The sequence below is a fragment of the Syngnathus leptorhynchus genome, chromosome 2 (assembly GCF_054491065.1).
Source record: "Syngnathus leptorhynchus isolate UIUO chromosome 2, UIUO_Slep, whole genome shotgun sequence".
Lineage (NCBI taxonomy): Eukaryota > Metazoa > Chordata > Actinopteri > Syngnathiformes > Syngnathidae > Syngnathus > Syngnathus leptorhynchus.
Genome location: NC_141196.1, coordinates 5320465 through 5343940, shown reverse-complemented (window position 1 = coordinate 5343940; position 23476 = coordinate 5320465). Strand labels below are relative to the sequence as shown.

The window sequence follows — 23476 nt, the reverse complement described above, 5'->3', positions numbered from 1 at the left end:
TGCACGTTCAACTCTGACGTCAGCGATTCCTTCCTTAAAAAAACGGCCTCGAGAAATTATGCGAGGCGTCATTAATAAGATGACGTCACGTGATAGAAGCTGCTCAACAATAAATGGTCTCTTTGGCTGAATTTTGACAATAATCATAATCAATTTCAACTTTCAGGTGAAATTCAATTGCGTCACGTGCTCCCAAGTGCGTCCTCTCGCCACACGGCGTCGCTGTTGCAATAGAAACAAGTTTGCGATTCGCTGTCCGCGGTCCTGATCAAGATGACTATTTCATGGCAGAACAAATTCAAGTTGAATGTTGCATCGTGCAAAACACTACACTGTTTTTTAATTTATCTTTAATGATATTTAATACCGATATTTTTATGGATAGAATTGCAGTAATTTGAAGGCCCCAGATTTTTTGACATTACATTCTTTTTTTAATGAAAGTTTAATGTTACAATATATCAGGTGATTTGGTGCCGCATTTCTCATTGTTTTTAAATTTTAGTTTTTAAATCAACCTTACATTATTTAAAATTGATTTTATATTAAAAATTGTATTTATACTTTTTACAAGTGGAGGCAGGCGAACAAAATAGTAAGACATTTGTTGCTCAATGCGTTGTTTCTACTGTGCGTATAAAACCAGAAGACAAAGTTTAAAAGTCAACTGTTGCTTTGAAAACATATTTCTGAATTGCTTTGCATATATTGACATACAGTATGTTGAAACATGCAACCCTTTTTCATTTTTCTGTGTGGCCTTCTGTGAACAAAGTTTGGACAGCTGCGGGTTGGATAAAAGACACGCGGCCATCCATTGGAATCCTTTTTTTTTATATCAATAAATTGCAACACCCCGCTTTGAAAGAAATAGAACAAGACATTTGGTCATTTGCTCTGTGGTCGATTATTGTCAAAAAATTGCTGGCGACTTCCTGGTTGAGGATATATTTGTTGATGTATTCAACAAAAGTGTTACCATGCTCATACGCAAATGAGTCAATCTTCCATTATGAGGCTGTGATGATATTGAATCGTTCGGGAAGGTTACGGGACAACAATACATCTTGATCTTTTGCAAAACGTTGTTGCCTAGCAACAAAAAGTCTGCTGCAAGTTTCCATTGAAGGACACACACATGCATTCTCTTCCTACGTACTGTAGTTATCTTCTCCACTGATGACAAACATCTCCTCTTTGACTCAACTTGACTGAGAATCTCTTCTCACATTTCCTTAGGATAAATCATAGGATCCCTCTGATGGGATGGATTTGGATAGATGGAAATTAGGATATTTCCTCTTAAATCAGGGCAGTTTGGATCAAATCAAACGTTGAGCATGAACCCACCTTTGAGTTCCGCGCATCAGTGACGGGATAGCACAAGATGGAACTGAGCCAGCAGGAGACCAGTGTGGTCACACTTGATGTGCTCGCACCTTGTTAGCTCATGCAGAAAAAAAAGGCATTGTAGGAAAATGAATCAGGCATTCTACGTATGACCTCTGTGTTAATCTTTCTCATTTTCACAGTGCAAACGTGACCAGATCACATTTGCGGAAGACCTACTATGTATATGTGGATGTGTCTGTGTATATATGTACACACATATACACGTATATACACGTAGAAATACATATATATATATATAGATATATATATATATATACACACATATACATATACAAACTCACGTCCGCGCGTGCGTGAATGCATCCGTGTGTATACGTTTCCTAATGAAACCTTTGTTTTTGTTTATTTAAAAACGATATACACACATGTACACGCACGCACGTACACAAACACGCGCACGTCGTGAGACATTCGTGTTCGGGGTTCTGCTGCCTTCCACTACGACACGGATGAGGCCTCCTCCACTTTTCAGGCTAAGGTGAGCCAGAAGAGAGCACGTCCAAAAAGGTCACACGCTGCTTGTGTGGATCGTGGAGGCGGGGCTACAGCTAATGAGCGACAGGTCCTGTTCCTCCGTTTCAGCTTTGGTTTCAGAAAAGGCCCCGCCAACGTCGTGGCACAGGGAGAGGCTCGGTACCACGCCTACCGCCGTTTGTGTCCCGTCGTCCGTGGCGTCCTCCGAGTCAGGTGGCGGCTGGCCGCCGTTTCGACAGTTACCCCGTTCGGCGCTCGGCTTCCTGTGGCCGTCCACTAGGAGCGGCGTGACGGCATGCGAGGACGGCGGCGCCGCCATAAGTGGGTTCTTGAAGACCTGGCCGGCCCCGACTACGTTAGCATTGGCACCCATGTTGTAGCGACAGCGGATGTAGCTGGAGAAGGCTCTCCTGTAGGTCTTGTTGAAGAGCGTGTACACGAGGGGGTTGACCCCCGACGAGATGTAGCCCACCCACACGAAGACGTTGAGCATCTCGTGAAGCAGAGACTCGCCGCAGGAGGTGCCACACAGCACCAGGGTGACGTTGGTGATGAAAAAGGGACACCACATTACAAGGAAGAGGAAGAAGACAATTCCCAACACCTGAAGGCGGACACAGTGGGAGTAAAGCGGAAGTTGAAGAGACGGATGAAGAGAACGTTAAAAGCATTGCACGTACATATCCACTAGGGGGCAGTACGTCACCTGATTACTTCTGAGATTACTTTTTAGTACTACTTACTCACGTTACAACAGGTTATTTTATTAGATGCTGACAACATTCAAAGTTAATTGGAAGATTTTATAGAATGAAGAAATTTTTTGCAAACATTTTTAGCTATACTTTTAAATGAAACACCAAGGCCTGCTCCCCTTGAGGTCTGGTGTGGCGGAAAATTCCAGGCAGGCTTTAATTACAGCCTTGACGCTCCAGATGCCCAGTCAAGTCGCAGCTTTTCAACGTGCGTTTCATCATATTGCGAACACGTTGCAAATGCAATTCATCTTTCAAGGACGCAAGTTATACGCCTCCCCCTCTTCTTCGTTTTTATTTTCGCACCAGAAATGGAGCTGAGCTGCTTGAGATCAGACCTCAAAATTGCATTACACAAATGATTTAACTTAAAGGAGCTTGACAAGTGGAAATATAAAAAGGTCACCGCTCCGATTTCTGCCCTCTCCTCAAACTGCAACATTTGGCACTCTTTCAAACTCAAAGCTCATGAGAAACAGCCAATCCCACCTTGGAGGCCCGCCTCTCGTTCTTGATGGCCTGCATCATCCCCCGTCGCCCGTGGCAACCGCCGCCGTCGCTCCGTCCGGGCCCGGCGGACGGCGAGCTGAGCTGAGACGTGGCCTCTGATCCCGGAAGGATGCTGACGCTTTCCGACGTGGAGACGCTGAGGAGGATGCCGGGCTCAGACGCTGACTTGAGCTCTGTTTTGGGAGAGGCGTCCATCTTAAATCTTGTCAATTTGCCATCTGAAAGTGTCCACACCCCGCCTCTGGTAGACAAAAGTTGTGAAGAGGGACCTCACCTGGGGCTTCGGGCGAGGCTTGCGCCTGGATCTCCGAGGCGGCGGTCACAACGGAGGGCTGCAAAGGCTGCTGGGAGGACGTCTTGGCCTCGCACAGGAAAACGGTGGCCTGCCTCTGCAGCACTTGAATGGTGAGGCCGTACGTCACCACCATGATGACCAGCGGGATGAAGAAGGCCACAAAGGAGCCGATCAGTATGAAGCGCTTCTCGTTGAGCACGCAGCTGCCGTTGACAAAGACCTTGTCCCCGTTGTGGAGGCCGATTACCGGGATGGGCATGGAAACGCCTGCGAACAACCAAAGTGCTGTGTCGTCAAGCTCTTCTCTTTCAATTCTTGGAGGAGGAGATTCTTTATGGTTCATCTCAACCGTAATGAGACAATGACGTGTTTTTGGTTGTGGAGTGCCGGCGTGCATCAAAAGTGCGTTCGCTCTTGTTAGTACGGAATTTATGCCTCACCTGAGAGGATGCAATTGAAAGCTTTTTAGTCCAGATGCAAACATTAAAAAAGAAAACAGCGGCCTGTATGAATTATGGATTGATTTTACTCGACCAAGCTCCTCGCCAGAGAGAGTTCCATGTCTCCCGTATAGAATGAGAGAAAGAGAAACTGAAAGCAATTGATTGTCAAACAGGACTAATCCATTTATGGATACCTATGGATATTGTCCAGACGGCGGCAATCTTCATCATGGCTTTGGTCCTGGAATTGAAGCGACTGTGCTCGATGGGGTTGCGGATAGCTACGTAGCGGTCCAGCGAGATGGCGCACAGGTGCATGATGGAGGCGGTGGAGAACAGCACGTCCAGGTAGATCCAGATGGGACACAATGCGCTGGGCAGGGGCCAAGCGTAATCTACGTAGACGACACCAAAAAAAAAAAAGCAACTGGAAGTCCAATCCCAAACAGAGCTTTTTCTATTGGTCTTCCAGTTGGGGGGGGGGGGGGGGGGGGGTCGGCAGACTCACCGTACAGGATGTTGATGAGTGAGATGGGCATGACCAGGATGCCCACCAGCATGTCGGCCACCGCCAGAGACCTCAAGAAGAAATTGGTGGCGTTTTGAAGCTTCTTCTCCAGCGAGACGGCCAGGATGACCAGGATATTGCCGCCGACGGTCAGCGCGATGATGACCAGGATGAGCAACGCCGGCCAGTTCTTCTCCTTCATGGCCGAGCTAGTGACCCCCTCCCACGTCAAGTTGTCCACGCCGGCACTCGTAGCCACCACCGTGCCGAGGCTCTCGTTGAGCTCCGGCGAGCCATTACCCGGCCAGGACGTCCGGCCCGCGACTTCCGGGGAGGCGGCGACGGTGGTCCCGAAGCCGCCGAGGGGAGCCGTCGCCAGGCTGCCCATCCCGGAGGAGAGAGCCTTAACCCGTCGGAGGTCGGAGAGGCATCAAGAGAGATTTACTCGACCGCTTTGGAGGCAATTGTTAAAACAACGAACGCCGATGATCATTTCAGGTTCAAGTTCAAATCCCATGCCAAAGGTTTCCAGCTAGGAAGCTCCGCAGCCCTCCGTCTGGATCTCAAGAGTGGGCTCGCGATGTTCATGGCACACTTGGAATACGCTTACGGGGATGTCCTTCGTCACGTGGGAACCAATCTGGGGAGAAGAGGATTCATAAAATGCCATTAAAGTCTGGAAATATATCGCTTGTCAGGTTTCCCTCAGTCCCTTCTCATTAAATTTTCACCTCCCATTTCTTGAAAACTTGAAATGATAACATTAACTGTGAAGTAAGTCGTGTCTACTCCCTCCTCCAGTCCTCTCTTTTGTGATTCATCACGTTTCCTCTCCCACCTTTTATCCGCAACCGGGCTGCGGAAGAGGAAGAAGCTAAGTCAACTTTTGAAATTCTGACATGAGGATGACTGAGATGAGTTTTATTGTTTGCCAGAGGGCACTTCAGTCTTCCGGGTACAGAAATTTGAAAAGAATCAATCAAAGTGGTTTCATTCGGTCTGGGAAAGATGAGGTCAATGGAACTGCTCAAATAGAGAGTACATTGGATGGTACGACTGGAGAGGACTGAGCCCAGATCGGTACACTCGATGAATTTGTCCGCATGAGTGGAGCGGGAATTCACGGAGCCACACTAAAGACGACGAAAATGACTCATTTTTTTGAGGGTAGAAATTCCACGGTAAGGATCAGAAGTGTCCTCGACTGACTGGATGGCACAATCGCAAAGATCACAAAGTGCCATTTGGCATATGCGAGTGTTATGCATCCCGGCGCGCTGAGTCGGCGATTTCAAAGCGTGTGGGTGAAGAGTTGCGAAGCTTGTGTTTGCACACACAGGACGGCAGAGTGCGAAGCTGCGTGGGCGTTTCCGCGTGAGGTGTGGATCTGCCAGTCAGCCTAAGAGTCCCAAACTGGCATGAAGAAGAAGAAACGCTGCTGAGATACGTCTGGCACGTGTCACTCAAACTCAAACTTTAAACACACCACGTTAGGAACATGAAAAAAGTCGCTGGGACGGCTTCTCACCTCGGGAGGGACGGCTGCTATTTGTGAGCCTTCCCGTTGTCGTCCGGCTCTTCCTGTCACGTTCCCACCTGGCCGTCGCTTTCGTCATCTGTCAGTCCAGCGGCGGGATCACGGGTGTCCCTGCGCCTGCGTGGACAGGACGGGAGGATAGGCTTTTTATTTTTTGACCACGACTGTCGGGAGCTGCTACAAGGGGCACTTTGGCGATAAGTCTAAAAATGGAATTGTATTTCGCGCGCAGGGGTCCTTAAACAATTTTATACCCTTGTAAACAATTGTTTTATGGACTCTCCTAAAATAACGGTGACCAACTGTAGATGACAAAGCGACGGACTGGGCCGGCCTGAAATCATGATGGCGGACAAGTGGGCCGCTGGCGAATGACAAATGACAGACCAACAGAACTTCCCCAAGTGCTCAGCGCTGCTAAAAAAAACATGTTAGCTTCATGCAAGACTGAAAATTGCTCATGTGAATGTTGATGATTGTCTGTTCTTTTGTTGGTGACTTTTACAGTCGCAACATGCCGGGCAGGGCTTGAGCTCGGAATGCACTTTAACCTAGAATGACTCTCCCGCTGTAAACCGGAGTTCAGCAATGATGTAGGAACATGTCAGGCCAAAGGACTCTGTCATCGGGACTAAGCCAGGTGGCCACCAACTGGAGCTCACAGATGGAATACCATTACGTAGCTACGGCTGGCAGCCAGCGAGCAAGCGAGCGAGCGAGCGAGCGAGGGAGGAATGTGTAAGCTTCTTTGAAATGTATTCCATCTGGAAATTGGTGGCAACAGGTTAGCCTTTGTATGGATGCCTGATTTCAACGTAAACTCAGATATATATAATTAGTATATAAAATAATAATAATGATACAATTATCATGATTGAATAATTATTTAATAATAATAATAATAATAAAATTATATAATTAACATTATAGTAAAAATAATATATAATAATATATATATAATAATATATATATATATATATATATATATATATATATATATATATATATATATGTTCGTGAACAGGTACAAGTAGAGGGGAAAAAAAAATCATTTCAAATGACACGCACCCTTCGTTTAGTCCGTGACAGACGTGTGTATGTGTGTGTGTGCATGTGAGAGTGTGTTTAAAAAGATAACATGCTCTTGAAGTAGTATTTTTGGTTTGGAAAGGCCGGAGGAGGATTGAAAGGCAGACGCGCACAAAAGACCTTCAAGCTGTCCGCTTTTTGTCTTCCCACTCACACCCGAGCCATCAATGACACTCCGCGTTCAATTGCACGTTAAAGGCAATTGTTGGGACTCTTTCATAGATGCCACCGTGGTTCTCTGCAGTCCTTGTGCGGTCTCGTGTACGAAATAATCAGACGCGTCAAATCCAGTCGTAATCTTTCCGACTTGGCTCGAGGAGGACGTGGGGGAGGAGTAACAGCGATGGGAGCAAAGAAAGAAAGGGACACATCTGTTGTCAGGAAGGCTGTCAAGGTGCTCTTTGCCCTTGAGTGGGCAGCTTTGCACTCACGCTATCCATCTCTCCATCTACCACTTGGAGGAGAACAGCCACTTTGTGCATTTCAATGGTGCTCCTCCAGCCCCAAAACAATTTTGTCCTGCATGCAACTGGATGAACACCCTCGGAGCGCAGGGCGAATGCAAATGCCGTCACAGCAATTGCACAAACGTAAACGGGATGGCAGCTTTAGCGCCTTGTCATCCCGAGCCAAGAAAACGTTAGCGGATGGAGCGGACCAAAACCGCTGAAGGTGACCCAGCCGAACGAAGCGATTCCGTCATCAGTCACATGGGAAGTTGATGGCGATAAAGGCGTTTAGTGCGCCGTCCATTACTGATGATGAGAGTCATCTGGCTCGCTGCCCCGCCGCCAAATGTCACACACATCAACTGTACGCCTCAATTTTGCTAGCCAATAGCAGGCGGCCCATTGGAGATTGTAACACGCATTGAATTAGAACCGTTCCTAATGTGACAATAATGCACCCAGATGGCTTTTTTTCTCAGACCGAGTACGAGTAATCGTGAATATAAAGTATCGATACGCGCGTCCCGAAAATGTGCTTGATTTTTATCTCACAATGTTATCAAGCACAAAACGCAAACGTGTGTACGTCGGTGAAAGCTAAACAAGGCGGAGAGGACAATCAATCCGAATGGAACCGACGAAGCCTCGAGGCGATTGAAGCGAGGACGAACGGGATGGGCCAAGGCGAACATAATCCGTTCGTTGTTGTCGTTTATCAAGAGCGCTGTGCTTGCAAACAGCCTTTAGCATGACGTGTATTAGCATCTGAATATATCTGTGAGACAATTTGATGCCTGCGAGTGACATGTTTGTTTTCTACGCCAGTTTTTTATTTTATTTTCAATTCTCTTGTCACACCACTCAGTTTGACAGTAAACGAGTGACTGAAAACGCACAAGAGGATGTTTGACCTTCATGGTGTAATGTGTGTGTGTGTTGGGGGGGGGGGGGGGAGTACATCGAAGGATGGCGGCCAGATAGGCGGAAGAGGAGGACCCAAGGCATGAGAAGGGCTGAAAAGCTCCTCCAGACCCACCCGGAGGCCAAAGGAGGCTAATTAGCATGAGAGACATGACCTTTCCCTCCTCTTGCCTCATCTGCATGTGTGCGTGTTGTGAATCAATACAAGAATCATGGCGTGTAGTCGTGACGTCACAGAGCGACAAGTAGCAAAAGCTGCAGTGCTCGGGCTGGAGCACATCCATGTTACAAACACGTTCAAGACGCCAGATGTTTTGTTTTTCTCTGATCCCGGTCGTAGCGCAGGCCACACAGATATGTCAACAGTGCCGTTATCTTCACATTAAGTCGAAAGCAACGGATGTCCTATCACCTAATACCAATTAAGAGTAACTTCAATATCGTTTTGTTTGTATTCACTCAGCCAACAAATTCAATTCAGCATTTTACCTTCAATTCAATTCTGATATATAAAGTATAGATAGAGAGATAGAGAGATAGAGCGATAGAGCGATAGACAGACAGACAGACAGACAGACAGACAGACAGACAGACAGACAGACAGACAGACAGACAGACAGACAGACAGACAGACAGACAGATAGACAGATAGATAGATAGATAGATAGATAGATAGATAGATAGATAGATAGAGAGAGAGAGAGAGAGACAGAGAGACAGAGAGAGAGAGAGACAGAGAGACAGAGAGAGACAGAGAGAGACAGAGACAAAGAGAGAGAGAGACAGAGAGAGACAGAGAGAGTGCAAAGTAAATTTTAGACCATTCGGTGCAAAGAGAAGGATAAAAATTTAAACTACAATAGAGTGTTGTAAAACAATCCAAATTTAAATGTAAATAAATGGGCACTTTGTAGAGCACAGATGACACAGAAATGTATTCGTGCACGAGTTGAAGATTATTAGAACAGAAAGAAGTGTTGACCAGTGAGGCAAAACGTTTCCAACCACATTAGTGACTTGATTTGAAAGCAACCAGGAAGTTTAATCCTGCTAGTAAACAACGACAAAAAGACACAATGAGCCAAGAAAAAAAAAATGTCTTTGTGGACATTTTTGATTCAAGGTATGTGCTTTTGAGCTCAAAGAAGATCTGTTGCCATGGTAAAGCAGCGGTAGACATCAAGCAACATTCTTGGCTTCATTTTTCTTACGGCAATGACAAGTGTAAAGGGAAGCTGTGAAAAGTGGCGTCTCGTCTATGTGCAGGACGCCGCCAATCGGCCTGGCACGCGCCTTCCGTGTCTGATTGCTATTCCTCACTCTGCTTGCTGATTGTTATTCGGCGCTCTTCACTCTTTCCTTGCTGCAGCCATTCCCAAGCCCTCCACCCGCCCGCGCCTCATTGTCTTTATCTCCCACCGACTCCATTATTTCCGCATTAAAATTCAGGATGACCCGTGTAATTGCCTCCTCGAGAGGCAGGAAAAACAGAAAACGAAAAAAAAAAGCCACCGCTCCGCATTTGTGTGCGATTGTGCATGTCTGGGCGGCCGCAGTCACTGATAGTGTCTGTCACATGCAATCGAGCAGGGGCGGCACACACTCGGTGGCAGACGACTGCGAGGGGGGGGACACACCGAACGGACCCCACTGCCGAGCCGATAAAAGCCAAGGTGCAGAATGGGAGGGAAAAGTGAGAATAAAGTGTGAGTGAGTGAGTGAGGAGAGGTTGTCCGCAGTGCTGCTGCAGTATAAGTCAACAAGCAACAAGAAGCACAAAGCTGCTTGAAAAGATTCCAACACATTTGCGGGGCCTTCAGCCGCACGAGACGACAAAGACTCTGGAAGCCCTGGAAACGGAATTTTTCAATGCCTTTCTTGCTCAAATGATGCGCAATTAGCTTTTGTCTGCTTGATTTCAACTTCTGGCTGGGCTGGGTGTAGCGCCACCTGGTGTTTTAGCGTGAACTTGATAATCTGTCAATAAGGGGTGTACTTTGGGGAATGACACGGCAGATTCTCATACTCCTTGAGCAGAAGGAAAGAATCTTGAGGGGAAAAAAAGGAAAATAAATTCTCATCAATTGATGTAAGTTGTAATACCACCCATGTCCACTAGGTGGAAGACATGCTTTGCAAAAAAAAAAAAAAGCAAAATGATAAAACATGAGTTCTTCGTTTCAAGGCCTGCCCAGGCAGAGAACTCACTGAAAATGATCTGCTGAGTGAACGGTCTCCAACGACGTTCTGATCATCAGATCACAGGCAGCCTTTATCAGTACACGTCTGACTCCTGACAACCGCCGCCAACGGTTCAAACACACATAAAGTACAGACTCGAGACTGCTGAGGACCGTGAGCCAAGCTGGTAGATTTTTTTGGTAAGTTGCCCTTTGTGCTTGATAGCGCCCTCTGCTGGCTGATGTTCCATTTTGCCGTGAGAATGATCAACGTTTGCATTAGTGACAATAGCAAATGGTTGTTTGCGAAAAAAAAAAAAGATGGAAAGATGAAAGGAAGACGGCACCCCAAACAGACAAACAGCAATTACGGCGAATGTGAACACAGACAGATGACGAGAAAGAAAATTACACCGTCACAATTATTGGACGCAGAATCATCAAAGTCGGCCTCCTCGGATTAATAAAGCCAAAATAAAACAAAAAAAAGAAAACAGTGGTTATCATTTTGCCTGCCGCCTCAGATGTGCAAGTAGATTTCTGCATTCCCAAAACACCAAAATGTGTCTTTCTTGTTTGCCACTATTAACTCAGGTACGATATCCTGAATACAAGAGATGGGCGCCAGGTATCGCTGCCGATACTGACGTTATTTCACAAAATCTGTATTGAAAATTTTGAGGAACTAGAAATTAAACAAAAAAAAATTTGACATTAATTTCACTCAATTTTGAGGTAAATTGTGATACTAATGTCCTTTTCAAAATTTGGAAAACTTCATTTACCTTATTTATAAACTTATTTAGAACTTTTGTACTAGATGTATCAGTGCTCGGTATCGGTGACTATTCAAGGACTGAGTATCGGTATGAAAACAAGTGGTATCGACGCATCCTTAATATTGTCTGAACAGCGTTTTGAAGGGGAATCTATTTGAATTGAATATAATCATGCTAAAGATGGCAGCCACCGGGTCGGAGTTTGCGTGTGTCCCGGCCTCCACATTGCAGGCGCTGTGTGGTGCTCACAAACATACACACAGCATGCACAATGAGGAGACCGCCACCCACCATTTCAGAGACCAAAACATTCCCTAATCAATCGGCCGGCGGGCCCACATTAGTTCGAGTGACTGGGCGTCTTTGAAAATAGAAAGAAAGTATCGGCGTACGAGCGCACGCCGCGCCGTCCATACTAACGAGCCGAGCGGTAACACTTAAGTCTTCCTCTCCTCGCTCGGCCAATAGCGAGTCGTACGCTGTGACAGGTCGAGAGATAAATTCCGCCCAATGTCCCGCGCTGAGCGACACTCTCAGACTAATTGGAGGCCACATAAGTGGAACGTCATCACTGTCAAGGACGAGTCAGCCTTACCAGAGGAAAACTTTTACACCGTGGCTGCACTGGGGAAAGCGTGGCGAGGCTGAAGAATAAACCCAGGAGAATCCTGCATGAGAAATCGATCGCTTTCTTCTTGTGGAGCAGAGGAGCCAGAGTAACTTGAACACGACCCCCCCCCCCCCCCCCCCCCCCCCTCTCCCCGACCTCCCCCTCATGGAACGGAGAGAAAGCGATCTGAACCCAAATTGGAATATCCTCAAAATGCCCCTATGGGACTTTGAGTCAAATATGTACTTTTTTTGTGGGGAGCATCAAGGCAGACTACGACGGATGAAGGCAGGTCAGGCGTGAAGAAAAGAAATCTCAACAGCTCCTCCGGCCGGCCACTTCAGTGGGTGCAACATCGGCACAGGTCTGAATGTAAACAAGATGTTAGCTCTTAAAAATGTAGTGATTTAAACCACAGATAATCCCACCCACTTTTGCTGTCGGACTATTTCATAAGGCATTTTGTTTCCTGGATTTGTCACAGTCTGAAATGGTGACTCATTGTCATCCAAATTCATGTTTCAACTCTGAAAATGTGAGGAAAAAAAAGCCATTTGTGGAGTATTTTGGCTTTATTGACATCAAAAGAGAGCTCTGATAAGGAAAAGCCACTACGACCTCCACTTAATGAAACATTTATTGAGAGGGGCTACTCGTGCTTTTTATGTTTCGAAGCGGCACGCTAACTCCCAACATAGGGTCTACCTTTCCTCCTGTTCGTTCTCAAAACACACACGCACGTTTCCCCGCCATCATTTGTCATTGTTGATTCTTCTGGTCAAGTCAATAAACAGGCAAGAGGGAGCTTGCCGCATATCGACGCGTCGGACGCATTCAAGGCAAAGCAGCCGGGTTGGTTGGTCAGCTAATTATTTCCAACGTTTATCTCTTTCCATTCATCAAATGCGAGGCCGCCTCTCTTTCCCTCCCTTCGCTCCATCGTTGCCCTACTCCCAAGGTGAGCACTTTGGATTGCACATTCCGTCACGATCAATCAACCCACGTCTTCGTTTATCGCTGATGTTTATTCACGGTTATGACACATTGAGGAATTTGCTTTGAGTGTATTAAACGGCACCCTGTGTTTCCAGTTCAGCCTGCAAGAACCAAGCCCATGCAGAAAATAGGGATGAGGACGCCTCAAGGTCACCCGGCGGGCCAGACGGCAGGAACAGTTCGGAACCATCGTGTCGGACCCGGAATCAAGAGAGAATCAGAGCCCTCGTTTGTTTACCGCCGCCAGCCTGCCGGCAGGAAAAGAGAGGCGAGCGCGCGGCTATTCCACATCAATAAATCTTCATTGAAGTCCCTCACGCCGAGTGTTTGTAGCCGTGTGGCTTCTAATCACCCGAGGCGGCTCCTGCGCTCGCTACAGGCTACAAACGTTTGCCATCAAGTCAAACCTCGTCTGGGAAGAAAAACCTCCTGACCCGCGTTTGCTTTTCAAGCTTTTCAAGCTTTCAATTTCTTATATATCAACATCCACTTGTGGGGATTTTTGCCTTTTGGCTTTGGCATTTATTGCTTTGCTTTCTTTATTTTTGCTCCATCCATTGATTTGTTCCAACTCACACACAAAAAAAAAAAAAAATCAAGCCACAGTAAACCTTTTTCATTCCAAAGTTCCCTTCTCCAGAAACGCTCGTGTGCAAATGCTACCCGAAGGGGAACAAAGGAGGACATTTTGCAGCACGGCCGATAAATACATACGACGGCCATCGCAAATTCTAGAATTGATGGTAATTACAGTAAAACATAGTAAGTCATCAAACTCCATCTGACAGATAGCAGGCGGTAGTAGGAACATGATGTATTTGTTTCCCCTTTCGGCTTGCCTTAAACACAAGCAGCAATGAATCGAGTTTTGTGCTTGTTGCGGGACAACAAACTGCAGAGCAAAAATGCTCCAAACATCAATCCATCATCTTAGATTCAATGGAGCCTTTTTCACAGCACTCGATAGGAGGACATCACAAGGAACATAGCTCACTGTCCAAATTAAACTTTCAAGCCATCAAACTTTGACGAGAGAGAGAGAGAGAGAGAGAGAGAAAGAAAGAGAGAGAGAGAGAGAGAGAGAGAGAGAGAGAAAGAGAGAGAGAGAGACAGAGAGAGAGACAGAGAGAGAGAGAGAGAGTCCACCAACTCAAAACAACTTCACTTTGCTTGCTTTGTTGTGCTAACCAACATTATTAATGTCACTCATTTTGGGTTTTAATTTGTTCCAACTTTAATAACAGTTTTACTCCCCCCCCCCCCCCACAAAAAAACAGCACCGTATTAATAGGACATCACCTGGATTGTTGCACACAGCAGGTTGACATAAATCAATTAAAAATAAATAAATAAATAAAAATGTCAGCAAAAGTGCTGCATAGAGGAACAACATTTCCATATATTTTCTGATGAGGGTGCATTTCATTTTATATATTTTCTTTTAACCATGTAAATCAATCAGGTAGTTTTGGAAGCATCCAAACCATAAGGGCAGCCAGGGGTAAAATGTCTCACATCTACAAAGCGTGCAAAAAGCAAGACCAGAAGCCTCAGCCGAGTAGCTCACAATTCCTTCTTTGTCAAACTTGAGAGCCAAGGTGGTCAATAATTTAGTCGCGAGGACTCCCTGAAATTGGCCTAACTGAAAGTCCGCCTCGTTCTACTGCGAAAGTGCGGGAAAAGAAAGGAAAGTGACAAACGCAAGAGTGAGCCAGTGAGTGAACGGCGAGTACTCGGCGGCACGCACGCCAGCTCAACTGCTCATCCTGGTGTCAATCTGTCAGGCGGCGAGGGCGGAACAGACGAATCCCCGAGGCCTTCAGAAGAGAGGAGAAAGGCGGCAGTTGCTGTGAGCGCCCAGAGAGGGAAGGCGCTCGACTGGTTCAGAGGCGAGAAGAATATCGAGCAGCAGAGCGGGAAATAAGATGGTGGGAGGCGAGCGGGAAGGGGCGAGGGGGGTTCCACCAGGCAATCTCTTCCAATGTGATGGGAAGAAAGAAACGGCAAGGCAGCTTGGTCACAGCAACGAGAAGGAAGCGCCGGATGGATCCACCAAAGCAACAACTCAAGTATTCATATAGACCGATCATGTTCATGTGGGGGGGGGGGAAACAGCGGCTGACTTTCTTACACAATTGCCCAATTTCATCGTGGCTCATCTTTCAAACACTCTTCCTTTCCTTTTTACCCGTCACATCATGTCACTGAAACTGTGCAGCCGACCGAGAACATGTCGACTAATCTGGCAAATTATCAAAGGGTTCATCGGCGTTGCGTTGGCGGTTGACACGCGTGAAAAAGTTCGACCCCACGGGACCCTGCGCACAGGAGCGGGGGTGGGGGGGGGTAACAATTATGCTAAGCACGTGGGCAAAGGGAGCCGTGGTTGCCAGCGAACATTTGACGGAACGGAAAACAGTCCAAGACACAAATATTTATATTATTTTCTCTCGATTAGACGTGAATCCCGCCTTCTGCACGTCTAACCAAATATGGTCAATGCAAAGGAAGGCTAACGTGCTCATCTGCTTTTAGCATTTGATGTCAATGATATGTAGACTCTCTCCCCGCTTCAGCAATCATTGTTAGGGTTGATAGATTAGTTTGATCCCATGCTTATGTTGGAATGTAACCTGTAATAATTAACCAAAGTAGTAGAACAAAGATTGACCAGCTGCAGAGGAAGCAATCTAAGTTGTTCTGTTTACACAACATCGTAAAATACCCCCTGCTATGATTTGACCAGAGGTCAGGGATTGAGCCCCACCCTGTCCACTCTCACCCCCACCCTGCTTTCTCTCAATAAATACTCTTGCGAGAATCCAAAGTCAGACTTTGTTCGAACATCGCTGTATTTACAGCGACGAACGACCTCTCCATTTGCAAAAGGTATACTGTCTCCTGTGTGGTTCTTGCAAATAAGTTCGAGTGAGCGCCACTCTAACAATCATCACTCTTAACCTGGCTCCTGTACGTTCGTCCTTTGGCTATTTTTAACTTGAGCTCCTTCTTACATCATCTCATTTTACGCCGTCCCTGACTTTGACTTCTCACCCCGTCGTGTGGCACAGCATTTAGATGAGTGACGAGGCAGAGCAAAAAAAAGAAAGCGCCATTGTGTTCCCCATGCGAGACAGTCATGCACTACTTCGTGCCTCTATATGACAAGCCCAATATTTGACATTGAATAAGAAAACCTGAAGATATGAACTCCAATTGAGCGCTCGAGCGTCCCGTCTGGCCTTTTGTTTTGGAGCGCTTGGAAGGAAGGCTCTCTTCGAATGTGGGAGAGGACGGCTAAAGACTCATTCGTAAGATGAGAGGAGAAGGATGACGGAACACAGGAAGAAAAATCTTGAGCAAAGTCCCAGTTGTAAATCCCAGTAGGTCTTCCGAAAGTGAAGAAAGCTCCTTCTAGGGGAAAGTCCTCGAAGGCCGCACGCCGAAACCTTACACGACTGGCGAATTTTGGAACGTCCTTAATGTCAGCCCAGATGCTAATCGAAGCATTTGATACGAGCGTCCCAGAAGAACAATCCGAGTAGCGAAGCAAATTCAAGATTCAACGACACATAGTGACAACTCGAAAGCGACGGCGTGATGCAAAGCTGGCTGATGTTTCTGGCTCAGCTCAGCGTCACGAGTACATTCGTTATGGTCAAGTCATTAAATGACATCATCCAGTGTTCCACCTTTCAGAAAAAAATCTCGGAACTATAAAATGTTTGTGATTGATGAGGTCTGTCACGACCCCCCCATACACACACGGATGAAAGAAAAGCATATGTGACAGAGAGAAGGTCACACAATCAAGCCAATAACCGAGTGGAGATGAGCTTGAGAAATACGAAGCGCCAACTGTTGGGGGTCGTGGAGGAGGACACAATCCTCCAAAACGTTTCTTTACGCGGTGTCCAAGCGGCAAGTGAAGAACGAGACAAAGACAACAAGCGAGGCTCTGGCGTGCATTCAAATGAGACTTGAGGAACAATTTCAATTCCAAGGACGTACCCGAAGGGGCCTTTAAATCTCCCCGCTTCTTATTGGCTTCCTGGAGAACCGCCAGATGACTGACGTCAGAGCTTGAAATATCGACACATCGCGGCCACTATATTAGGAACACCAGCATTGCACATGTGGTTCGCAACAACACGTGCGGCTGCGTTGCCACTTTATTAGGGACACCCGAGTAGCAGTAAAGAGCATCGCGCTCAGTTGAGCATCTCGACGACAGGTGTCACGAAGCCACTTGGCGCTATTCGACTGGCACTTTTTTTGCTGCAGACATTTGCGCGCTACAGTTCCGCCCATTCATGCTTCGAAGGCGGCAGGGGCGGCCACGCCCTCCAGCTCCCCCTTGCTCCCCCAGGACCCGGAAAAGCTGCGCGCATTTGTTTGTTGTGTCACCCAAAATCTGCTTCCAAATGCATCCAAGACTGAGAGCGAGACCGAGATGGAGAGAGAAAAAAATAGAGTGCGAGAGAGCGAGAGAAGCAGAGAGGGAGAGAGAGAAGCAGAGAGAGAGAGAGAGAGAGATGAGAGAAATGAGAGCTGAATGGGGAGAGTCGCGTCTCACCTGCCAGCTCGTCTTCGTCCTCCTCCGATCGCTCCACGTCGTCGCTTTGAGGAGCAGCTGCTTGTCTGGACGTACTTGAGACAACTTGCCGCTTCCCAACAGAGGGCGAAGGCAGGGGGCAAGGTGCCCGCCTCGTAGTGCTTCCTCTCGGTTCGGTTCTGTCTCCGGACTCAGCTGCCTGTGCGCAAAGCAGTCCTGCAGCGAGGCTGACTTAAAAAAAAAAAAATAGAAAGGAGGGAGGGGGCGGTGACAAAAAGACCCTCTCGCGTGTCCAGTCCACTGGGGATGCCGCTCATTTGCTCATGCAAAAGGCGTCAAGATACGCCTCGTTGAAAGTTAAAAAAGCATGAAAAGAAGGAAAGCAGCTACCTCTCACCGTCACGTTGCAAGAAAGCCAGCGTGTGCGCGTGCTAAAAGCTCCTGCCGCGCGCGTCCCTGCGGAAAGGACGCAAGGAGAGAAGAAATCAAAAGCAGGAGGCAGATCTGATCTCATAACCGCGTGCGCGGCAGGGTGAGCAGGCTGCACTGCGTGACGAAACCACCTTTCCTCACTGCACTTGTCAAAACGCTCTTTTTTTATTTTATTTTTTTAACCACAGCAACTCCAAGGACGGGCAAAATACGCTGAACAGGCAACGCACACTCAGTACAGAAACTAATTCTGAAAACGCTCAACTTCTGGGCAAAGGTCCTTTCTCTTGTGAAGACCCCTGTTGGACACAATGATTACACCTTACACTGTTCGACATTCATTTTTAAATTCGAAAAGCGACCTAAATGATCATTCAGTGTGCTCATCTGCGTCAAGCCCCTCGAAACTCTTGTAATACAGCATTAGTGGGTCATGAGTTGTACTATGTGTTTGCATTACTCCACAAGAAGGAAATTGAATCCTGATCCTACACACACACTCTTTAAATCTTAATCAGAGGAGCAGATGGAATAGAATATGCAATGTGTGGAACAAACTGAATTAGTAGAAAGGAATCCCGAGACCAGTGCTCGGGGCTTCTTCGCACCATGATTACGGCGATAATACCTTCCGCCAACACGTTAAAGGGAATTTAACAGGATGTCAACTGTGATGCAACCCGGGGGTCTCTATTGATGGGATGTGTTAGTGTGACTCCTGCCTCGACCCTCAATCGTCTTTGCTTTAACCCGGAAAACATTGATGGTACTTGCCGATGTTTAATTAAAACCTAAGATTTACAGGCTAGCTCGCATTTAGGCAACAAGCATTGAAATTTTCTCGCGTGCACGTAAAAGCAGGATTATTGGAGGAATAAAGATCAGAGTTTCCCTTAATCCCATAATGGTGGCATGAACAATCCCATCGGTAAAACAGAGCACGCTTCATTTTTTTTTTTTTATCCAATTCATTCAGGAAAAGACAGGAGAAGAACAAAATGTGTAATTTTGGGGCATTTCCTTCATGCAGTCTTGTGATTTGACTCCACTCAGACTTCTTGGAACTTGCTGTTTGAGAATTTAGGAAAGATTCCACCTGATTTTGATTTGAAGCGCATGACTTGACAAGTCTTGCCCATTTCCGTTTTGTTTTTGAAAGGAAAAATCGTGCAGCTCCAATGGCTCAAACTGATGCATCTGAACGACCTGCAGTACTCAAGCATCCTTGGAATGGAGCAATGTAAATTTTGATTTATTATTATGAAGAGGAAATCTCATTCAGATGACGAATTAAGCGGGTGACTAGACATTTTTCTCTAATAACATTTATCTCTTTTTGAACTTCCCGATAAATCTTCCGAGTAGCAACGGCAGTGTTATGCTCATTTAAAAAAAAAAAAGATCTATGTGATCTATGACAGTATGGTTACGGCACCACACTTAGAGGTAGAAGAGCTCAGAAAGGCAAAGTGGGGCGAGACCACTTAAAGACGAAACAATCTTCCGACAAATCAGTTTAAAGAAGGCTACAATTATGTGCTGCCTCCTAGGAGCTCCAGGTAAGAGGCGAGCGGCAGCATTTTGGACCGACTGAAGACGCAGTTTGGACCTACAGAAGACACCTGAGGGAGAACTGGTTGTCTCCAAAATAAAGTACATTACCATGGTTTTGAAATGGAGCCGAGGGGCAGCAAATACAATGAAAACAGCAGGGGCCCTAAAACGGAACCCTGTGGAACTTCATTCAACAGTTGGTTAGAGTGGGAGCGGTTCACACAAAAGGTTCTGACCGCCAAATAGCACCTGAACCACATTAGAACGCTTCCACTCAATCCCAACTGCCGCTTCAAACGAGCCAACAGATGAGCTGATGAAGTCCGACGAGAGGCCAAACAACCGCGACAGTCCAGTTGCTCCAAATCCAGGATTGGTTGTGTTTCCTGCAAGGTAAAATATGCCAGACAAGTTGCTGGAGAAAAAAAAAATGTCGGATGTGATTGACGACTCATGCGTCGAGATTCTAAAATTAGATTCCGGGGGTGCGTCGGAGGGGGAACGCACAAAGACACACTCGTGTTTACATTTTCGTAGGCATGCGTTCCGAATGGGCACATCAATCAGGAATGATCTCAAACAGATCATTAAGTACTATTATTAGAACAAAGAAAGAGATGGCGTGGACCTGCGTCCAATTTAGACTTTTGGTGACAAAGTCGCCCGAGGCCAGAAGTTGACGACGAGGTGGACGCTACATAAAAATGGGCCAGACTTGAACTTGGTCCAAGTTAAAATTGTGTCTTTTTTTTTTTCCCAAACGGCCCACGGCGCAAACAAGACAAGTCGTAGTGTTGATGGTGTCGAGCACGGTATAATCCTATAAACGGTGGCTTCCATCCAAGCGCTCAATAGCCACTCGCGCTAAACGTTGACATTCTCACTCAATTCAAAAAGCTTTGCTAGCAACTCTATTGTATGCCAAAGACTTTGAAGTTGAAGTAGAGACTGAGCAAAGGTTGAAATAAGCCTCCTGGTGATGTTGTGACTCAGCCTCAAAGCTCCAGGATCGAAATAAAATCTTCCGACAAATCTGAGTCACTCTTGGTTCTCGGGCAACCCTGTGAGATTGGAAAGCAAGAGAGGAGACTCTGAGATTTCCTTCAAGGTCAAAGTTGAGGCCACATTGCCCGGATGTAATTGGTTTCCAACTGGATCCCAGATAAAATAGTGAGGGAAATAAAGATTAAAAGATAGATTTCATCTCGTTTGTCGTTGGGTCTCGACACTGACCGGATTAAAAAAATGGTAGAAAATTCATTTAGTTCCACTCTGAGCCAAACAGCAGTCACTCTCATCTCTCTTGTCGCTCATCCCCAAGCCGGTGTGAGTAGGCGCTAACCGACCACGTTGATGACACACGCTACTGTCTGTTTGGAACACACAAAGGGTCACAATCAAGGTGCCACCGGGGTCAATCCTAAACCACAAGTGACTGTCCTAGTGAGTAATCTCGTTGAAACAGAAAAGGTTGGGATGCTAAAGAGTGGCTTGTCCAGACGTTTAGCAGCACCTGAGAGCTTTACCAGGATTGCGCAATTCCCCGCTAACTAGATGGGAATGGAATGGTGCGCCATAATCTGAGCAAGAGACATCAAGTTGATATAAAATAAAAATGGTCTCGGGATAGACCCTTGTGGAACCCCACATGTGATTTTTATATATATATCGAGTAACTTGAAGATGGCTGTTAGGGTTGACAAATTATCTTGATCGTATGATTATGTTGGAATGTAACTTTGTTTAAACCTTTTACCTTTCCTTGACTCTGAAAAGTTTAACCATTCAGTTGTTGAAACTTTCCAAATGGTGTGGAAACATTCTTGCTTAGTTAGTCATCCAATATGCTCCACTAGTTTCTATTTTCCACGACCTTGTAAAACAATGAGCTGTGACCCCCGGCACTGATTAACCAGTGGCTGAGGTGACCACCAAACATGTCCAATGTCACCTCCACCCTGCTTGTTCTCAATAAATAGGCAGACTTTGTTCGAACATCGCTGTATGCACATTGATGAACGACCTCTCCATTTGCAAGTGTTCAAAAGGTATACTGTCTCTCGTGTGGTTCTTGCAAATAAGTTAGAGTGAGCACCACTCTAACAATGGCCTTCAAGAAGAGGATGTTAACGAAACTTGAAAGATGGTCTGAAGTTTGCTCTTAAAAGAAAACATCTTTGCTCCTGACACGCTCAGTTGGGGGGGGGGGGGGGGGGGGTGAGACAGTTGCAAGTTCCCCAAAATGGACTTCAATTACAATTTCTCTTCCCCGTATATTTCAAGCATTTTGTTCCACCAAATCCAAACCAGAGTGAAGCCTTGCACGGTCTTGCACCACCAGACTGATGCAAGTCCATCAAACAAATTCATCTCAACGTCACCAAATCAGCACATTCAGCCAGTGGTTCTACGTGAAGCTTCTTCCTACTGACAGTTTGGATCCCAAAAAAAAAAAATCCTGTTGATTCAAACGACACGCAACAGAGCGAGCGGCCTCCGTTGTCGAGTCGTCACGTTTTGTAATCTTTTGCTTTCGGGGGTTCCGCCTTCCTTCAAGCGCCATTGATCTCTGATGCAATCGGCGTCTTAATGCGGTACGAGTGTTCTCGCAACCCGTGGCGGCAGATGCTAATTTGGATTGTGCCATCAACGGCATGTTTTATGTGATGCTGAGGTAAGCGCGGATCAAAGTGAGCTTGTCCTCCAAAGCAATAAGCGCGATACAACTGCAGATAATCTCTCTCTCTCTCTCTCTCTCTCTCTCTCTCTCTCTCTCTCTCTCTCTCTCTCTCTCTCTCTCTCTCTCTCTCTCTCTCCTCGCACGCAGCTGACAACACAGAGCATTGGAGTCTTGGAGCACAATAACGATTTTGCCCTCACAGCAACAAACGATTTAACTATATTGGCAGAAGGAGAATGAACTTGCTTGCCAGAGCCAAGTGGCACACTAAGTCACTACACACACACTCAGGCACGCACATATGAGACACACCTCCTCTTTCAGTTAACAAGTGATCAGTCCAACGGGGAAGAAAAGCTCCTTTCGATGCAGTAAATCCCGAAAAAGGGCCATTTGATCCCTGGAATGCAAATACATGCCAGGGGGATCCAGCTTTTTTTCAAATTCAAAGAGCTTTTGCTCTGCTCAGGCCAAAGCAATTCATATTGCTGCCCAAAAAAATATATCGTATGTTGAAGTGAGTTGAGGAACTCCGTTTAGACAAAAGTAGCCGTCTATTGATCCATTTAAGTCAATGAAAAATGCTCAAGTAGTTTTGCAGCATTAAGGATAGAAAGGTCAGCCATTTCCAATCTGTTCAAAGCCACAATCACCCACGATTGCACTCTTGCGCAGAATAAACACACATGTGCATCTTTTCAGGTCACATCAAACATGTATGCTTTAATTGAGGTGAGTGTGCGTCTGAGCCCCGAGCCCGAGTCGAGGCGGCGGCAGATGGAGAGCGCAAATGAGGCTCCGAGACGGATGCGTCTTGCTCTGACACTGACAGTGCAAGATGGCGCAAGTGGAAGGGGGAGGGGGTTCTTCCCAAAAAGGGAACCAGAAAGAAGCAGAAACTTCTGTGGACGAGTGGGAACGCAAAAAAAAAAAGGCAGCAGCGCAAAAAGCAAGAAAAATCTTCACCGATGGATGCATGGGAAACATTTTCATGTTGAATGTGAAGAACAAATGCAAATTTGTCAGCGCTCATTGTCAAGTCAACCAATCAGCTCGTGAGGTGCTGAATCCACTCGTGCAAACGTCACACGTTGCATCCACCCAAAATCAGCAATCGTTTGCTTCAATAAAGATTCAATAAGTCACTTCAGAGGGATTGAAGACAAGCGATTGTTTGTGGAGCACATGACAAAATAATAATAAATAATAAAAAGCTTACAAATGTGCAATCTGAACTCCGAGTTGCGTGACGTCAATTTATCTGATGTGATCAAATCAGACACACACACACACACT

General features: G+C 46.3%; 1 protein-coding gene across 5 annotated transcripts; it reads right to left on the bottom strand.

Moving 5' to 3' along the window:
- Positions 1-242: 242 nt before the first annotated feature.
- On the bottom strand, positions 243-18010 carry htr2cl1 (5-hydroxytryptamine (serotonin) receptor 2C, G protein-coupled-like 1). 5 transcript variants are annotated; one of them, XM_085934081.1, is made up of 9 exons: positions 17905-18010; positions 17536-17713; positions 5927-6052; positions 5736-5811; positions 4399-5254; positions 4085-4285; positions 3427-3714; positions 3132-3325; positions 243-2491 (listed from the first exon to the last, which is right to left on the bottom strand). In XM_085934081.1, the coding sequence occupies exons 5-9, from the start codon at positions 4784-4786 to the stop codon at positions 1922-1924; spliced, it is 1641 nt and encodes a 546-aa protein (XP_085790207.1). In that variant the 5' UTR covers positions 4787-5254; positions 5736-5811; positions 5927-6052; positions 17536-17713; positions 17905-18010; the 3' UTR covers positions 243-1921. The 5 variants fall into 5 exon arrangements, with proteins under 5 accessions (XP_085790207.1, XP_085790200.1, XP_085790233.1 ...); XM_085934074.1 differs by having other exon boundaries at positions 4399-5038; positions 5130-5254; positions 17536-17917; XM_085934107.1 differs by lacking the exons at positions 17536-17713; positions 17905-18010 and adding an exon at positions 11949-12068.
- Positions 18011-23476: the final 5466 nt, after the last annotated feature.

Excerpts from the sequence above, each read along its gene's own strand:
- htr2cl1 (XM_085934081.1), bottom strand. The coding sequence starts at position 4,786 with ATGGGCAGCCTGGCGACGGCTCCCCTCGGCGGCTTCGGGACCACCGTC. Across the intron at positions 3,715-4,084 it reads CGTCTGGACAATATCCATAG|GCGTTTCCATGCCCATCCCG; the intron begins GTATCCATAAAT and ends GGTTGTTCGCAG. Across the intron at positions 2,492-3,131 it reads ACGAGAGGCGGGCCTCCAAG|GTGTTGGGAATTGTCTTCTT; the intron begins GTGGGATTGGCT and ends GTCCGCCTTCAG.